This window comes from Lepidochelys kempii, chromosome 9 (genome assembly GCF_965140265.1).
Source record: "Lepidochelys kempii isolate rLepKem1 chromosome 9, rLepKem1.hap2, whole genome shotgun sequence".
Lineage (NCBI taxonomy): Eukaryota > Metazoa > Chordata > Testudines > Cheloniidae > Lepidochelys > Lepidochelys kempii.
In genome coordinates, this window is record NC_133264.1 from 59177395 (window position 1) to 59195622 (window position 18228).

Genomic DNA, 18228 nt, shown 5'->3' on the forward strand with positions numbered 1-18228 from the left:
AGGGGAGCTCTGGGCTTCCGTCTAGTGCACGGAATTGCCCACAGCGCTGGGGCAGTTGTTTCAGAGAAGTGCAGCAGGCTCGTGCACCACCACCCCCACCCCCGGGACAGAAAGAAATTGGGGTGGACCCTTCCCTGGCTGGGGAGCACTTTTGTGGCCTGCTGCTGACTAAGGGGCAGGATTTCTCCTCTCTGATGCTCATTGTACTGCCATTGTGTGGCAGGCCGATGAGGCGGAGGGCTGGGCTAGAAGGAGGGGTGTGTGTGTCAGGGCAGGCCTTTCTGCTGCCTCTTACTACTGCGCTCATTCAAGGGCTGTTGAGCAACTGATCTGGGAGACCCTCTGCACAAGAAACTGAGCAGATGCCCCTTTCCAACCATCTCCTGGAGGCTCCTGCAAAACCCGGAGGGGAATATCCATGGATCTGGATTCAGAGCGCTGCAGGGCCGCTCTCTAACCTTTGAGCTGCCTGCCAGCAGTTGTAGGAAGAGGGATTTACTCCCGAGGAGGGAGCTGGATAAGAGTAGACTAACGCAAGCAGTGAGCTGTGCCCAGTATGCCCTTCACACTGTGCTCAAAGCTGGTTTCCATGGAAAGTCCAGCTTGCTCTTTATGTAACCCGCTGAACACAAGGTACATTTCCCAGGGGCCGACATGCAAATGCTCTGTTAACGTGCACTAGAATAGAGCTGCACTAGTGCCACCAGCAAGCAATGAAGCAGCCAAGCAATGCAGCTGTGCTGGGAATCTCTTTTCTGGGGCTGGGGGAGGGCAGCTCGGCCCCTGCTGCCATTTTGTGCTACAGCAGCGTCACTCTGCACTCTCTCTGGCACCCTACAGTAAAAAACAAACAAGGAAAGCAAAAATTAAAACAAACCAAAAAAAAAAAAATGTCCAGCCTTCTTTATACATTGTATGGAGATTTAAAAGGGCCATACTACCAATCTTGTAAACATCCTTTGCAGGTCACCTTTAAAATTGCTAAAAAGAGTGGATGTGGGGAGAAGAGGAGAGATGAAGGAGCAAGTTCAGCATTGCCAACCCCAATCATTCAAAACCCATGAGACAGGCCACCAAACTCAGAATTTGGCTTTAAAATCATGAGAAGTTAAACAGTCAATGTTGGGTTCTTTGCATTTGCCTTCTGGTGTCTGATCTTAGAGCTAGAAACTTACTTTCAAAAAAAGGCAAACTGGTTTGATTCTGGCATGTTCACATGACTCCAAGTGCTGGGACTTTAAGAAAAAACAAATCCTGTGTGACTGATAATGCAATCGGGAGAGCTGGCAGCACTATTGTGTGCCCCCTCTACTCTACAACAGGGTGAGCGAGTAGTGTGCAGAAGCTTGCGCAGCTTCAGGCTGAGCTGAATGCGCATGCCACTGATAGGAGGCCTGGGCCTCCTCTCCTGGTGTAGTGAATGCCACCTGTCTGAGCCCCTCCTCTCACACCTCTCCATGTCATAGCCGTGCGGCAGGTCCTGCTGCAGGGCCAGGCTCTGGAAGATCCTGGCATAGCTGCTGTGTGCCTGGTTGGCTAAGAACACAGGAATTGCCAGGGTGGCTCAGCCCCAAGGTCCACCTGGGCTTCACAGAATCATAGAATCATAGACTATCAGGGTTGGAAGGGACCTCAGGAGGTCATCTAGTCCAACCCCCTGCTCAAGGCAGGACCAATCCCCAATTTTTGCCCCAGATCCCTAAACGGCCTCCTCAAGGATTGAACTCACAACCCTGGGTTTAGCAGGCCAATGCTCAAACCACCCAAAGCAGCTGGTGGATCATCTCCCCGCCCAGCAAAGATCTCATCCGAACCCTTAACCGAGACTGGCGTAACCCTGCCTACATTACAGGGAATTATCCCCTGGCCGGATCACAGTTCGCAGGGTCCTAACGGGACCCAGCCGGAGACGCCTCCCACTCCCAGAACTCCCGTCCACGTTTTGGGACGGGCTCGGAGAGCCAGGCCATGTGCTAGTAGCGATCGCGGCGGGTATAAAGAGGGACAGCGCAGCCCGGGTCCGTAGCAGGGCAGAACGGCGCGGTAGTTGGCCCGGGCCGGGGCCTGGCTGCGGAGGCTGCCCTGTTAGCAAGGGGGCGGCGGGCACCGCCGCAGGTCGCTGTGAAGTCACTGCGGAGCAGCCGCCCCATGGGGAGCGGGGTGTGCCGGCGGGGACGCGTCTGAGTTGGCCGGGAGCTGCCGAGAGGTGAGAGCGGGGGACGCTCCAGCCGGCCGCTCTTGGGGCGTAGCGGGCGCTGGGCACCCTCCCCGGGCAGGGCGGGTCGCCGGGCAGCGCAGTAACTTGTGCAACTTCCTCTGTCGGCACACGCCGGCTGGGCTCGGGCGCGTGCGAGCCGGGGGCAGAAATTCGGGGCGCCCCCGGGCTTCTGCAGCGGCCCCCCGTGCACACCGCGGCCGCGCTGCTGGCCGGTCCTGCGGGCCTCCTAGCTGCAGCGCTGGGGCTCGAGCCCCGCGCGCCCGCCCGGCACGTGGTGGGCGGACCCCGGGCCCGATGCTGGGAACCCCCCGCTCCCGGATCGGGCCCGCAGCAGGGTCCCGGGGAGCCGCTTAGCCGGGCTCGGGCCAGGCGGGGACGAAGGGGGCGGCCGCCGGGTACCTCCCAGCCGGGGGCGGGGGAAAGCTGCGCGGTCTGTGGGGCACGGGGCCGAGGTGCGCTCCGGGCCATGGCTGTGCTGACGGGCCCCAGCTCGGCCGGCTTGTGAATCCGTTTGCGGCTGGAAGGTGGGGGGAGATGCCAGTGCTGGGGGATCCCGGGGTCTCCCCGGCCCGGCAGGCTGTGGGCACTAGGGGGCGCTCTCCATCCTGGCCTGGTGGTGGAGCCGGCTGGGGCTGGGGCTGGGGCTGGGGCCCCGGATCTGGGTGTATGTTCCTCCTTCCCCCACCCCACCCCCGTTAACTGTCACTGCACGTGCAAGTGGCACAGTGGCTTGCCACCACCTGCTGATCCAGTGTGAACCCTGCACTCCCTGGCCTGGGAGTGCTTAGCGAGCAGCCTCCTGTGAGGTAGGAAAATGGGTATTGCCTTTCCCAGGTGGGGAAACTGCCACAGACAGGTGGCATGGCTCATCCAGGCAAGTCAGTAGCAGTGCTAGCCCAGGTGACCCATCCGAGCTAAAAGTGACCCCATTGCCTGATTTAGTGATAACTGCTGCACTGGCTCTTTCATCTCACTCTGCTGTAATCATCCCCTGGTCTGAAACTGCTCTAGCCTTGGCTTTCAACACCACTTCGATACTGTGGAGAGGGGCTCTTCGGGGGTGCTGTCGGACACCTCCTTATATTTAGGCTGGTTACAAGAGACCTTTCCTATAACAAGTATGGTTGGCTTGGCAGGGAGGAGTGTGGGGTGATTATAGCTTCCTGTGTCATGGGTGTCACCGCTGCCCTCTACTGGGTGCACTCAGAATGGCCTAGCTGTGTGTACTAGACCCTGTACAGCTAATAGTGACTCTCCTCTTGTTTGTGCTCTTGGGAGAGGAGGGCCTGTTCTGTGCCTGTTGTTGGTGAGGAGTATGGGCATGACAGCACTCTAGCAAAACTGTGGGAAAGGACTGAGCTCTTCCTGGCTCCTCCCACTGCTGACTCCCATCCACCCCAGCACTTGAGTTGTACTTGTGCTCTGGCCCCGCCTGACAGTCCCAAGCTGGTATTCCAGTGGGGCCTGGGACTCTGAAATCCCAGCTGGGCTCTACGCCTTCAGCCTGAATTTCCTTGTTGCTCAGTGGGGTTTTATAGTGTCTCTTCAGAACATGAAAATCTCCCAAAAAGCAGCAGCAGAGGCTAAAACTGGACCAATTCCATTCCCCTGCACTGTCCTGTCTAAGCTAGAGCTTTGGGAGGTGTTAGCACATGTTGGCTAACACCTTCTAAGGCCCTGCCTTTCCAGCCATTCCCTCTGAGAGGGGGATGGGTTGTCTGAGCCCCCAGAGTTCAAACTGAAACTCAAGTCCGCTTAACGGCCCACTGGCCATCTGTTCAATTCTTCTCTCCTCCCCCGCTGCCCCCAATTCCCCACCCGCATGCTGCAGCATTCCTGGAGGAAGCATTACTTAACTACCCACAACACTTGTACAGTGCCAGCATCTTCTACGAACAGTTTAACAAGGTCCTTCCTGAGAGGGGTGGGGATTGACCTCTAAGGAAAATGTTATTTGGGGGCCTAACTAGATCTGAAGCTGTCCTCTTTTCCCACCTCTCCTCTGCTGTGAGGAGTGTGCTGTGGACAGAGTGGGCCAGCAGCAGTGCCACATGGATGGACTTTGCATTTTAAGTGGTGATGACCATCAAGCTTTAAAGCTTAAACCCCTACTGAAATAAAGCTCTCAATGCAGAGTGCTATTGTATTCCTCTGCTAGCTGCAAGGGCTGTGCTCCAGGGAAGGGGTGGTCCTGTTGGGTGGGTTAAGGGCAGTGCAATGCCCTGGGATGCTCTTTTCCAATGGGGGCAGATCCCAGCCCTCTGGCTGTGGCTGCCAAATCATTGTTTTGTATTACCATTGCCTCTAGAAATCATGGAGCAGGAAGCAGCTGCAGGTAGGCATGTTTCTAGTAACCCTGAAAAGGCACAATCCAGATGTCAGTCGCTCCCTGGTTCGGGACTTGCAGGCGTCTCCCCTTGTGCATTTTGACTTCTAATTGGCCAACCCCTGGTGTGGCTCTTGCTGGCTGGTGGCCATGTGAATGTGTGCCACTCGAGATGCTGAGGGCCGTTGTTAGTGACTGGGATTCCACTGCACGCTGCGGCCATCCAGCACAAAACTTCAGCCGGACAAGTGGTGCAATTAGAGATGGGAAGGGGCCACTCAACCTGAGGGTACCATTTCACTGGGGGGGGAGGGGATTGCAAATGGGTCTGGAACAATTACCCTTCCCATATTGCTAAATAGGGGAGGGAAACCAACTAGATCCAAGTACATGGGGTGGGGGATCCTTGCAGGGACATTATTAGAGGATTGCAGCCCTGCATTCTCAGGACAGGTCTGTTCTCTGCCCAGGGTGCTCTTGAGCAGTGTGGAGCCAAATATTCCTTTGTGGCAAAGAGGAATCTGAAGTGCTGTTGGGGCTGGAAGGTAGCTGGGGGCTACCACATCTCATGGGCTGGAGGAAGACTGTTACAGACATTCTGCTTAGCACGTTCTCCCTGCTGGGCAGAGAGGGGAGGAGTGCCCAGGGCTCAGGGGCGTCTGTCTCAGCACAAAGGCTGAGGATCCACCAAAGGTACCAGACCCAAATGCATTGAGCTGGACCACCTACCCTGAGTGCCAGATCTCTGGCTAGATGCCCCTGTCTAAGGACTATGACCCTCCTAGCGGGATGAGCTCTGCTTAGGCAATTGGACAGAAGCTCAAGATGCTTCCTGAGATGTGGGATGGGGTCTCTGCCATGGCCACTGCTGAACAGGGCAGCCTTGCCAGGCAAATGTATCTGCACCAGCCTCTCTGCCATGGAAGAGTGGGAAGGGAACTGGAAGCAGGCAGAAGGGGGTCTGGGGGTGGAGCATGGGCAGGGCCACCCCAAGCTGATTGGGGAGGCACAGCCTCCCCCGGCCTATGATACCTGCTGCCCATGCAGGGCAATTACTGGTTGATCCATCCCCTATCGTCGTACAGAGACCCAGAGCATGGGGTTGCATCCCTGGCTATCATGGCAATAGCCATTGATGGACCTATCCTCCAGGAACTTATGTAAGTTTTTAATTTTATTTCTTTTATATCCAGTTAAACTTTTGGCCTTCACAACATCCTGTTGCAATGAGTTCCACCGGTTAACTGTGTTGTATGAAGAAGTACTTCTTATGTTTTAAACCTGCCTATTTCATTTGGTGACTCTGGGTTCTTGTTATGTGAAGGGATAAATAACACTGCCTTATTTATTTTTTTTTCTCCACAGCAGTCATGATTTTATAGACCTCTCTCATATCCCCCCCTTAGTCATCTCTTTTCCAAGCTGAACTGTCCCAGTCTCTTTAATCTCCCCTCATATGGAAACTGCTCCAGACCCCGATCATTTTTGTTGCTGTTCTCTGTACCTTTTCCAATAGGTCTTTTTTGAGATGGGGCGACCAGATGTGCACATAGTATTCAAGGCATAGGCGTACCTTGGATTTATAGTGTGGTGTTGTGATATTTACTGTCCTATTATCTATCCCTTCCCTAAGGGTTATGAACACTCTTAGCTTTTTTGACTGCTGCTGCACATTCTGTCCTAGGGGACACACCCATAATCAAATCCACATCATGACAAGCATCATCCAGCACTCTGGTTGCCAGTTTCAGCCTAGGTTGCCATGGCCTGTGAACTCCCTCCTGGCCTCTCCCCAAGGCCAACCTAAAGACAGGCTGGCAGAGATGGTGGGTGACTGGGCGCTTGCCCTGCTGTTAGAACAGTTCTATGGCTAAAGAACTCCAGTCTCCGGGGACAGCAGCTTGGTGGCTTTTGCTAGCACTAAACTCTGCAAGGAATGCAGACTGGCCCAGCATCCAAACCTGAAGGAAGTGACATGGCTGCAGGCAGGGGATTGGGATGGAGAGGTGGGTGGCTGGGCTGAAAGGGAATACACACATGCGAGCACCTGGCTGGGATGGGACTGGAACAGAGCATATGTGAGCACAGCTGGGTTTAGCTCCCATGAGGTGGTGGAACCCAGGGTGGCTGCGTTCAGAGTTATGGTGAGATCTGCCCATCAGGCACTGTCCCTCCACTTGTGCTGGCTCCCTGCACAGGGGTCTCCAGCGGTGCAGGGCCTGGTGCTGATCCTTAACCCAGGGTGGAATGGCCCTGGTCTGCAGGAGGGGATGGCAAATCTCGAATGCCACTGAAATAGCCTGGGGAATGCCATGGACACCAAACCTGGCAGGCTGGTGATCCAACAACCTCTGCCAGCTGGCTCTGCCTGAGCTGTTCACAGGATCTGGTTCCAGAGGTGCTCTCCTCATTCCCTTCATGGGCTGGCACTTCACTGGCAATGGGGTGGCCCTCGGGTCCCAATTCAGGCTGTGCCGTGAGTACTGGCTCCCATGTGGGAATGCAGGCTGCAGGGCAGTCCATGGCATGGTGCTTGTCTGTGGTGGTCTCCCAGTGCCTCTAGCCGAGGGCAAGTCCGAGGGGCTGACAGGATCAGGGGAGGGGCACTGGGATCTGGCTCTTGTAGTAAGAACTCCTGTTTCTTTTCCAGGACCCAGAAGGAGATGAGCTCTCTGGTTTATCCCAGCCTGGGCATGAAGGACCGCAAAGCAGTGACCATCCTGCACTACCCTGGGGTGGGCATGAATGTCAGCAAGGCCAGCACAGGACCCCACATCACCAGTGCGGGCATGATGGCCCCCTCTGCGACCCCCCTGCCCTCAAAGCAGCCCTCCTTCACCCTGCCAACGGCCCCTCACCTGCTGGCCAGCATGCAGCTGCAGAAACTCAACAGCCAGTACCATGCCATGGGGGTCTCTGGGCACCCAGCGGAGGCTGGGTCCATCCAGAGCTGGGGCTTTGGAGCCCAGCCCCTGGGCCAAGGGGCACTGGCTCCCCCTGCCGGCACCCACAGCCCTAGCATTATTGATTCCGATCCAGTGGATGAGGAGGTGCTGATGTCACTGGTGATAGAACTGGGCCTGGATAGAGCTAACGAGCTGCCAGAGCTGTGGCTGGGCCAGAATGAGTTTGACTTTGCTGCAGATTTCCCTTCCAGTCGCTGATGCCAGACTGACCTTGACCACAGGCAACCCTGGCAGAGGACTTGAACTGGACAGCTGTCAAGGGCAGGCTGGCATGATGGACCTGCCCCTCCAGCCAACTGGGAGGCCTCTGGGCCTGGTTCCTACTGCAGCGGAGTCCCCCTCTGCAAGGCTGCACCCGTGCCATTCAGGACAGTTCAGTGAAGCTGGAGAAACTACAGCACAGCTGGTGCTCCATGGGGTGTGTTTTGGGCTGCGTGACCTAGTGCCTGGTGGGGTTGCACCTTGCTGTGGAGGGCTAGCATCTCCTGCTGGAGGTGGGATTTAGCCCCCAGGGCACCATTCCCCAAACTGGTGCTGGAGAAGGAGGCGGACTGGCAGGTGAATGTGGCAGGGCAGAAGCTGAAGACACAGGAATGTTGGCTCAAACAAAACATACACCCCTGCTGTGGCCTGGGAAAGGGCTGCCCCCAAAGGGGTCCCTCACAGCTCCCAGGGACCAGAGCTGTCTGCCATCCCTGCAGGGGGCCAGTGACTCACAGGGGAGACAGCTGGGGGCTAAGCACAGTACCTGGGGTGCTGGGACTGGGGGGAGACAAGGTCTGTTTTTGCAACAGCATGGGGCTGCTCCTGTGTGGCTTTTCAATAAAACCAGTGGAAGGAATCGGCCTGCTGGGGCCTGGCTCCTATCACCCCTTGTACTGATTTACAGTCATGCCTGGGGTTGCCAACTTTCTGATTGCAGAAAACCAAACATGCTTGTCCTGGGCCTTTCTCCAAGGCCTGACCCTGCTCACTCCTCGCCCATACCTCTGTCACTAGCTCTCTCCCACCCTTGCTCGCTCACTCATTTTCACCAGACTGGGGCAGGGGGTTAGGGTGAGGGCTCCAGCTGGGGGTGTGGGCTCAGGAGTGGGGCCAGGGATAAGGAGTTTGGGGTGCAGCAGGGGGCTACAGGCTGGGGCTAAGGGGCTTGGAGTGTGGGTGGGGGCTCTGGGCTGGGGGTGAGGTCTCCAGCCCACACCCCCCCCCACTGTAGGGTGGAGCCAGAAATGAGGAGTTCAGAGTGTGGGCAGGAGGTTGGGGTGCAGGAGGGGTCAGGACTCAGGGTGGGGGTGCAGGCTTTCAGGTAGGGCTGGTGATGAGGGGTTTGGGGTACAGGAGGGGGCTCCAGGCTGGGGTGGAGTACAGTGGGGATGGCACACAGGCTGCTGGGGGCATGACCCATGGTTCTTAGCAGTGCAGTAAAGCTGAGCAACTCTGATTTTTCCCAGCCAATCACAGGGGAATGGTAGGAAGGCTGGACGGGTACATACCCTGGCTGCTACCATGTGGACAGGGCCATGTAGACACACCCTGTCACTGCACTATTGCAGAAAACCAGTGTGGACATGATAGCTCACATGTTATTTTGCAGCATGGTTGCTCTTGCTCCACCTAGGCTAACATGAGAGGAGTGACTCAGGCACAGGTAGCTTGAGTTAGCTCTGCAGTGAAGAGGCATCCAAACGCAACTGCCCATGCTTTGTACATGTACCTGCCCCTTAGCACCAATCACCTCACTCTCTAGGCCCAGCCCTACAAATGCTGGGATGTAGGAGAAGCTGTTGAGGACACATTTCATGGTCTTGGCCCCACCCAGTGGCCACAAGGAAAACTGCATGAGCATGTCCATATGTGGCTAGTACACCCAGCAGGATGGCAGCAGTATCTCAGGGGGACGCTTGGTTAAATGGACAGACGAGCCTGGCAGTCTGAGCAGCACCTGTGCAGTGGCAGTGATGGGCCAGGCTTGGAGATATTACAGTGACCCAGCAGTCAGGGATCACAGATTGGGTAGGGAGAGGGGGCAGCAGGTGCTGGCAAAGAATGTGGGGATGAGGGGGTCAGTGCAATGGCCCTGGACTTGCCCTGGGTCCAAACCAGGCACCTGTGAAATGAGTTTGGCAACCTGGGCTTAGACAAGAGCAGGTGCTCCCTTAGCAAATCCCCTGCACAGCTCCTGTGGGTGCCATTACTGGCTGTGGCTGCTATTAGCCATCAGTCTCTTGCCTAAACCTCCTCCCTCTCATCACCCTTAGGAGACTGTCTCCTCCCCAAAGCACTGTGGGAACTGGCTGAAAGCTGGGCTGGGGGGGAGGGGCTCTAGGGTGGAGCATCTTGCTGGAGCCAACCCCTCCCTCTTGGGAGGCCCTGGGAGATGGGTTGCTGCATCAATGGAGAACCAGCTTTGAGGAGCGGAAAGGGAGTGTGAGATCAGGGGTCCACTTCAGAACCGTAATGGGGTGCTGAGATCTGCAAGGCAGCCTGGGGGATTTGGACGTTTCAATAACTGGATGTTACGTGTCTAAAGCCCCTAGACTGCCTGGGAAATTTCAGCCCCCTTTTTTAGCACTTGAAGAGAGACTGGTACAATGGCCCCACACACTAGGGGTGCTGAAGATTTTAGAATTCAGCTTGTAAAATCCCAGCAGAAAGATGAGAAATGCCCCAAAAGGGACACCAGCAAGAGTAAAACCATATAAGTAATAACTGAAGTGCCTCCCCTGAGTTGTTCCCCCGCACTGGAGATGATTAAAATGGGAATATTTAGCACCTTAGATGTCAGAGTGCCATGCAAACAGGAGTGAATTCTTCCTCAGAAGGTCCCTGTAAAGTAGGTGAGTTTATCACCCTGTGTTACAGATGGGGAAACTGAGGCACAGTGAGGAGCAGCAACTTGTTGAAGGTCACACAGGACATAAGCAACAGTTAGGATTTGGGCCCGTCAGCTTCAAACTCTTAACTTAGTGCCCTGTCATTCTGCAAGTGCCTTAAACACCAAATGAGCTTCTGGTTGGTTTCTACTGTTTCCTTTTTTCCCTGCCCTCAATGCTTTCTCTCTTCAGACCTCACTTTAACACCTCAAAGGGCGGACTGCAGAGCAATGGCTGCCTGCCCGGTCCTGCACTGTTGGTAGTTTTGTCACTGACATCAACATGCTTCGGACTGGACGCATTGTGTAGTATCACGCCCAGCTTGGAGAGTGAAAGAAGCATGGTGTGTTTCATTTGGTTCTCATGTGCAAGGACAAGTGTGGGCCCTAGCCCAGAGCTCGAGGACTGCCCCTGATTTGTATCAAATACAGCAGGTTGGCCACCCCAGTGGCTCTCAAGGGCAGCTCTGTACTGAAGGGTAAGAGTGAACATGACAGCATGGGGCTCCCTGCTTACGGAGACTCCAGCTCCAATGTTCTTTCCGCAGCCAGCTCCGAGGCTCTGGCCGAGAGCTGGGGCTGTCTGGCTTGCAGGGGGACCAACTCTCACAATTTGCCCAGGAGTGTCACGCCAGTGGAGGTTTTGCCATAGGTGGTGGGCGGAAACATTCTAGGGGCTGGGGAGGGGGATGAGTAAAATGTAAAGCCAGCTGTGGGGATGTTATGGCACAGGCTGGCCACCTGAGTCCAAACCCGCCCAAGCCCTGTGCCTATGGTATGGAAGAAGCAGGAGACGCTAAACTCGCTAATGAAGGTGTCCGTCCTGGTACTCCTAGCTATGTGCGGGGCGTGAGATGCAGCCTGGCCCCTGGAGGCTGAGGAACTGCCCTGTTACCCACATGGGAAGGAGGGCTCTGCTCATGGAAGGCAGCTCTCTATGGGGGCAGGCAGAGCAACAAGGTTACCAGCTTTGTGGGGTGGAGGGGGTGTACAGGTCCTGCTTTCTGGGCATGGGGTGTCAGGCCCTGCTCTCCGGGGTGTGTGTGTGTTTCTCTCCTGGCCCAGTGGAGAGCAGAGACCCTGGGTGGGGAGTGTTTGGCGAGTCACCGCCCCAGCAGTGGCTCCTGTCCCACAGGGCTGGGCCCTGCTCTGGCCTGTGGGCTCTTGCCACTCGCAGATTCAGAGCCCACCACAGTGGCTTGTGCTATGCACATCCCCACACAGGTGGGGCCCTCCTGCAATGCCCTGCCCTGCCCCTTTCCTGGACCTGGCACCACTGGACATGGCATTTTACCTGCTGAGCTGGGCATGGACATGGGATGGCTCAGAAAGTGACAAGACCGAGAGATTGAGGGGGGAGACTAAGCCCCCTTTAGCCCTAATCACTTGCTGCCCAAGTGTTTTACATAAAGCCACAGGCCCTGGAGTTTATGGGATTACATAAGACTCCACTTTAGAGAGGAGCCCAGCACTCCTGGGTGCTAAGACAAGTTTGAACAAGGGGACTTGAGCACACCCTCAAGGCACCCAGACCCCAAGTCATATATAAACTCACCTGATGATTTTTTAAGCCGATGATCATTTGCAGGGCCTGGCTCAGGATCTTTGGCCGCTGGGGCTGGGGCTGCTGCTCACATGCCATCACAACCACTGTAGTCAGACACCAGAGACTAACCCTGCCCTCTGTGCTACTCAGGTGCTTCTAATTGGGTTTAGGGGATAGCAAAGGAGCCCCTCTCTTGGGTCTAGAAACATATCAGAAGGCTGTAGGTGGGTAAGGTGGTGGGGGGAAGAGGGCAGCATCCCTGCCCTGCTCTGCAATGGACAGCTCTACCCTCCTGCTTGTTACTATTTGTGGCTAGTGACTCTGATCAGAACCCCATTGTGCTAGGTGCTGCACATCTATAATAACCCTCCCCATCCCAAATAGGGATGCCAACTTTCTATTTGCAGAAAACCAAACACCATTGCCCCATCTCCTGCCCTGAGGCCCTGCCCCTGCCCCACACCTTCTCTGGGGCCTTGACCCCACTCACTCCATTCCCCCCTTCCTCCATTGCTCGCTTTGCCCCACCCCCGCTCACACTCATTTTCACTGGGCTGGGACAGGGATGTGGAAGGGGTGGAGGGCTCTGGCTGGGGGCGCAGGCTCCAGTGTGGGGCCAGAAGTGAGTGGTTCAGGGTGAAGGAGGGGGCTCTGGGAGGGAGCTTGGGTGCAGGATGGGGCAGAGGGTTGGGGCATGGGAGGGGGTGAGGGCTCTGGCTGGGGATGTGGGCTCTGGGGTGGTGCCAGGGATGAGGAGTTTGGGGTCCCAGCAGGGGCTCTGGGCTGGGGTCGAGGAGTTTGGTGTGCGGGAGGGGTCTCAGGCTGGGGCAGGGGGTTGGGGCACAGGAGGGGGTTCAGGAAGTGGGCTCCAGGCAGCACTGACCTCAGGTGGCTCCCAGGAAGTGACTGGCATCTCCCTCTGGCTCCTAGGTGGAGACGCAGCCAGGAAGCTCCGCGCGCTGCCCCTGCCTGCAGGTGCCACATCTGCCACTCCCATTGGTCGCTGTTCCTGGCCAATGGGAGCTGCTGAGCTAGCGCTCGGGGTGGGGACACCACGCGGAGCCCCTGGGCCTGCCCCTATACCTAGGAGCCAGAGGGAGATGCTGGCCACTTCCTGGAAGCCACGCGGAGCCGGGCAGGCACCCTGCCCGCCCCCGCTGTGGGTGGCCAACCTGACTTTCAGTGGCCTGGTCAGTGATGCTGACCAGAGCTGCCAGAGTCCCTTTTTGACCGGGTGTTCCAGTCAAAAACCGAATGCCTGGCAACCCTAATCCCAAAGAGTTTACAGCTGCAGCCTATGGAGAGCTAACACAGGAGGGAGATGGGAAGGACAAGCCCCAGTTTCAGAATGCCAGCTGCCATCAGATACAGGCCTTAAGGGGCTTGAAGGGGGGCAGGGTATTTAATGGTTTTACAGATGGGCGCTTTGCTCTTGAGCAGAGGCTGGCAGCTCACCCCCTTTGGTGGGAGCCCCTCTAAGGACACCACCTGGCAGGCATGCAGAGCTCCGCACCTGTCAGTCCCAGGGCTCTTCTCTCAGGGGTTAGGATTTTAATGCTGTGCCCTGGGTGCTTCGTTGGCAGCAGAAGTTGGATCTGAGATTTCAGAGTCTGGGATCTCTAAGCAGGGTTTCTCCTGCCTGAGCTAAGAGCCTGCTCTGGGAGCTCAGAGGCTGTAGCAGATTCTGTGATCCAGCCACTAGAGGGGGACAGAGCCACACGGCGCTAGTGTGGGGTAAGTGTCTATCTCCCCATTGCGGGGAGCAACCATGAGGAGAAGGGACTGGCCCCAGATCACCTAGCAAGTCAGTAGCAGATTTGGGAATAGAACCCAGGCCAGCTGTACGTGGTGCCCTATGCGTCAGGCTTCCTGCCTGCCCTCATGCCGGTCTCACCATCAAACACTGCAGAAGGGCCCCCTCCCTGCAGCCTGCATGGGCTGGGGAGCCACTGCTCCCCAGGGCTCCACTGGGGTACCCCAAGGTAGAATTTGGCCTTGCAGTTACAGCTCGTTAATAAGTCTGTTGCTGACAGGTGAGCTTGGCTAGCCCCTGGCTCCCTCTCCCAGAGCTGTGCAAGGCCCTTCAGGGCTGATGGCAGTAAAAGCTCCCAAAGGGACACAGACAGGAACTGTTTCTGGCTGGATGCTAGTTTACGCAGCCAGTTCTCAGAGTAGATCTGCCGTGCTGTAATTGATGGGCTGCTGCTAGAGACTCCAGGGATCAGCAGGCAACACTTCTGGCTTCTTAGATCAAGATAGAGGTGGGGGTGGGGGTGAGACAATCAGAGCACTTGTGTGGGCTGGGAGATAGAGACAAGGGCCCAATTCTCTTTGTACTTAGTCATGTAAATCTCCAGTAACTGCAGCAGTAAGGATTGGTGCAGCGGGGAGCTCCCTGGGGAACATTACGAGGGCTGCAGAGAATTACAAACCATGACGAAGTGGGACACCATCCCCATAGGGTGAGGCCTTGAGGAGTAGAAGGAGGTAGCAGGCTGCTTCCGCTCTGGACCCCATGGTTCCCCTCTGAGGTCCTGAGAATAGGCCATCATAGGACCTATAATTGTCGCAGCCTTCACTTCCATATTAAGGCTGATGGAAGACGGGATCTGGAGTACAGAAGTCTGCTGGCTGTATTTATTCTGGGAATGTGTGGTGCATTGTTAAAATTGTAAGCTAGCTCTTTACATTTCAGGGAGGATTTCGGGATCCTGATTTATTCCTGGGGGAATTCTGCACCAAAAAAATAAAAATTCTGCGCACAATATTTTAAAATTCTGCAAAATCTGCAAATTTTATTTGTCAGTAATAAATGTGGAGGCTCCAGCATGGTACTGGGGAGCACAGGCCATTGTTCTGCACAGAGGTGGGAGATCACCCTGCAGCACCTCCCCAGCTCCCAGGACACAGACCTCTGGGGCAGGCCTGGCTCTTGCACTGTGTCAGGGTCAGGTGGAGCCTCACCAGTGTCTTTTACTGAGAGGTTCGGGGGGCTGTAGGGTAATCTCCCACATCCATGCAGCCAGTGGCCTGTGCTCCCCACTGCCCTGCTGGAGCCTCCACGTTTATTTATTGACAAATAAATTTGCAGAATTTTAAAATATTGTGGGCAGAAATTTTAATTTATGGAGCACAATTCCCCCAGGGGTAGCAGCCCTAGGCCAGGTGTGGCCAGGCAGGCTTAGCTGTGAAGGGGCTTAGTGTGAGGGGATCCAGGTGTGGGGTGAGAGGGTTTTGTGTGGGGCAATCTGAGCATGGGTGGCCCACTGTGGGGAGGGGGAGGTTCGGGCGTGGGGAGGATCTGGAAGCACAGGGGGTCTTTGAGGGGTTCTGGGTGCAGGGGCAATGGGACTCTGCAGGAAGGGTCCAGGTGAAGGTGGTTGGGGCTCAGCGGGGTGTGGGTCCAGATGTGGGGAGCTCATGGAGTGTCCCAGGTGCAAAGGGGGTGGGGCTCATCAGGGTGGGGGTTCAAGTGTGGGGGAGTGCAGCAGGGGATGGTCTGGGTGCAGGGGGTGGGGTTCGGCAGGGGTTCTGGATGCAGGGGGTGGTCTGGGTGCAGGGGGAGGGGCTCGGTGGAGAACTGGATGCAGGGGAAGAGGGGCTCTGTGTGGGGTCTGGGTATGGGGGGGTCTGGATGCATGGAGGTTGGGCGGATGGGGGAGCATCTACCTGTAAAGTGACCCCTATCCTCATGGCTGAGGAGCAATGAGGGCGGAAAACAGGGGTGTGTGTGCACGCGGAGCTGGGGGAGGGTTCTGGGGGTGGGTCTGGCTTGGCCTGGGCCACTCCATCCAGGGGAAATGCACTCCTCCCCAGCCCAGTCGGGACTAACACCTGAGCCTAGTGCAGAGTAGCGGTTTGGGAGAAGGGCTGGGTGCGGGGCTGGGAGGAAGGGGAGGTTTTGTAAGGATAAGGCCTTTGTCTGCAGTCATATTAGGACAGCAGCAGCCATTAGCCAAGAAGGAGAAAGTCACATCCTCACATTCCATCTAAATTACATTAAAACAATGTAAGATCAGGCTGTTAAGAAGGTGATCCTGGCCTAACAGTACCCACCATCACTAGCTAAAGAAACAGATTATAAGATGGTTAAAGAAAACATAGTTTAATAGCATCCTGTCTGGCAAGAAATCACTTATCAACAGTTGTGATTGTAAAATCTATACTTCTATTGTTTTGCCTTTATGATCCCCACTTCTCTATTGTTTATCTGTATGGTCTCTGTCTATTTCTTTGATTGTTTCTGTCTGTTGCATAACTAATTTTTCTAGGTTTAAATCAATTAAGGTGGTGGAGTATGATTGGTTAAAGAATTGCTTTACAGTATGTTAGGATTGGTTAGAAAATTGTATCGTAATATTTTTAGTAAAATGATTGGTTAAAGTATAGCATGGCAGGACTCAAGTTTCACTATATGAACTGGGGTCCAGAGGGAAGTTCAGCTACAGGACACAGCCCAAGATCAGAGCTGCCAGACCTCAACATGCTGCCAACACTGTAGTGCAGAAGCTGGAGTCCCCGAGATGACCTGATCCTGACTGGCCATCAATTAAAGTTCATCTGCCTTATTGGGAGCGGTGAGCATTGTATGCTTAGCATGTGAATTCTGTTTTGGTGATTGTTCATAAATAGAGGTTAAGTAGGATATTACTATGTAAGGCTCTTTCACTGGTAAAAGACCCTGCCAACCCATAGAATGTAAGGTTACTCCCTGAGTCCATGGAAGAGTAAGGGTGGGTGCCTAAATTAAGACGATGAAGTGAGCTGTAGCTCACGAAAGCTTATGCTCAAATAAATTGGTTAGTCTCTAAGGTGCCACAAGTACTCCTTTTCTTTTTGCGAATACAGACTAACATGGCTGTTACTCTGAAACCTAAATTAAGACGGTTACGCCTTGAGCCCACAGAAGGGTAAAGGTGGGTGCTCCTAGACTACGTGAATGACAGAGAATTTTGTGTGGGTAACAGCTTGTCGGGATGGGGGTTCATGTGTGGAGGGCTCAGTGGGAGGTTCTGGGTGCAGGGGGTGTGTGTGCATGGGGTGGGTCTGTATGCACAGGGGTTGGGCAGATGGCAGGTGGGTCTGACCTGGCCTGGCTGGGGTGTCCCCAGGTTTGCCCCCCCAAGAGATTTACCTCTCTGACAGCTGTCAGAAAAGATGCACCCACGCTGCTGGGGAGGGGGTGTGATTGCTCTTGCAGCTTCCCTTTCTTCCCCATCAGAAAGTCATTTTTCTATGAGGAAGCAAAGAAATCTGCACAGGACATGAATTCTGCATGTGTGCAGTGGCACAGAATTCCTCCTGGAGTACTCTTTGTAGGCTAAGGGGCTCTGTAGGGAAGCATGGGATCTGGGTTCAGCAGCAGTGAAGCTACAGAGAGCTAGCCTAAAGTAAGATGCGTTAAATTGTTCCTCTCTGTTTTAGGGAGCAGCCTGTTTTCTCCCTCTCTCTCTCTCTCTGGTTTTCATTCTGAATTCTAAGTAGTAAAGGAGTGTTATGTTGCAACCTTCCAGAAAGAGTACTTTATTTAACTTCTCTGTGGAAGTGCTGTGAACATAATCCCGACCATCCTTGTTCAGTGCTTGACAGTGCTGACACATTTGGATGTTATACACTGCCCAGGCTGGTTGCATTGATTTTAATTAATTACTGAAATAATATAAATTTGTAAAGAAACTTTTAATATTCAGCTCTCATACAGTGCTTTTCATCTGTAAATCTCAAAATGCTTAACAATACCATATTCCTCAGTTCACTGATCGCACTGTTGCCAATGCTCATGATTTTATGGTGAGTCTTGCACTACTGTGGTGTTTTTTCTTAAAGCCTGAACTCCTGCAGTCACGAAAATGTTAAATAGCCCCTAAATCACAAATTCCCTTCCTGCTCCAAAACCTCCATCAGATCCCCCTATGTGCGAAGGCTCCAGTGCGGATCCCCTCTTCCACACCTCTGCCCCGTATGTCCCGGAATCGTGTGTTGTCCATTTATGTGAGTGGGCCTGAAAGTGGCCTAGGGCAGTGCCCTGATTACTGGTCTAGCCCACACAGTGCATATTTAGTCCCTACATAAACATGCACATACCAGTTTTCCTAGGGACATGGCTGGATTTACACCTTACGCACCCCTAGGAAAAAAGAAAAGGAGGACTTGTGGCACCTTAGAGACTAATAAGCATAACGCATCCGATGAAGTGAGCTGTAGCTCACGAAAGCTTATGCTCAAATAAATTTGTTAGTCTCCAAGGTGCCACAAGTCCTCCTTTTCTTTTTGCGGATACAGACTAACACGGCTGCTACT

General features: G+C 54.8%; 2 protein-coding genes across 2 annotated transcripts in view; one reads left to right on the forward strand and one right to left on the reverse strand.

Moving 5' to 3' along the window:
• Nucleotides 1-18228, reverse strand: part of LOC140917533 (uncharacterized) — a 204297-nt gene that overhangs the window by 107126 nt on the left and 78943 nt on the right. The window lies entirely within an intron of this gene.
• CITED1 (Cbp/p300 interacting transactivator with Glu/Asp rich carboxy-terminal domain 1) lies at nucleotides 1974-8377 on the forward strand. Its single transcript, XM_073358829.1, has 2 exons — nucleotides 1974-2206; nucleotides 7195-8377. Exon 2 carries the CDS (start codon nucleotides 7208-7210, stop codon nucleotides 7706-7708), a length of 501 nt encoding a protein of 166 aa, XP_073214930.1. The 5' UTR covers nucleotides 1974-2206; nucleotides 7195-7207; the 3' UTR covers nucleotides 7709-8377.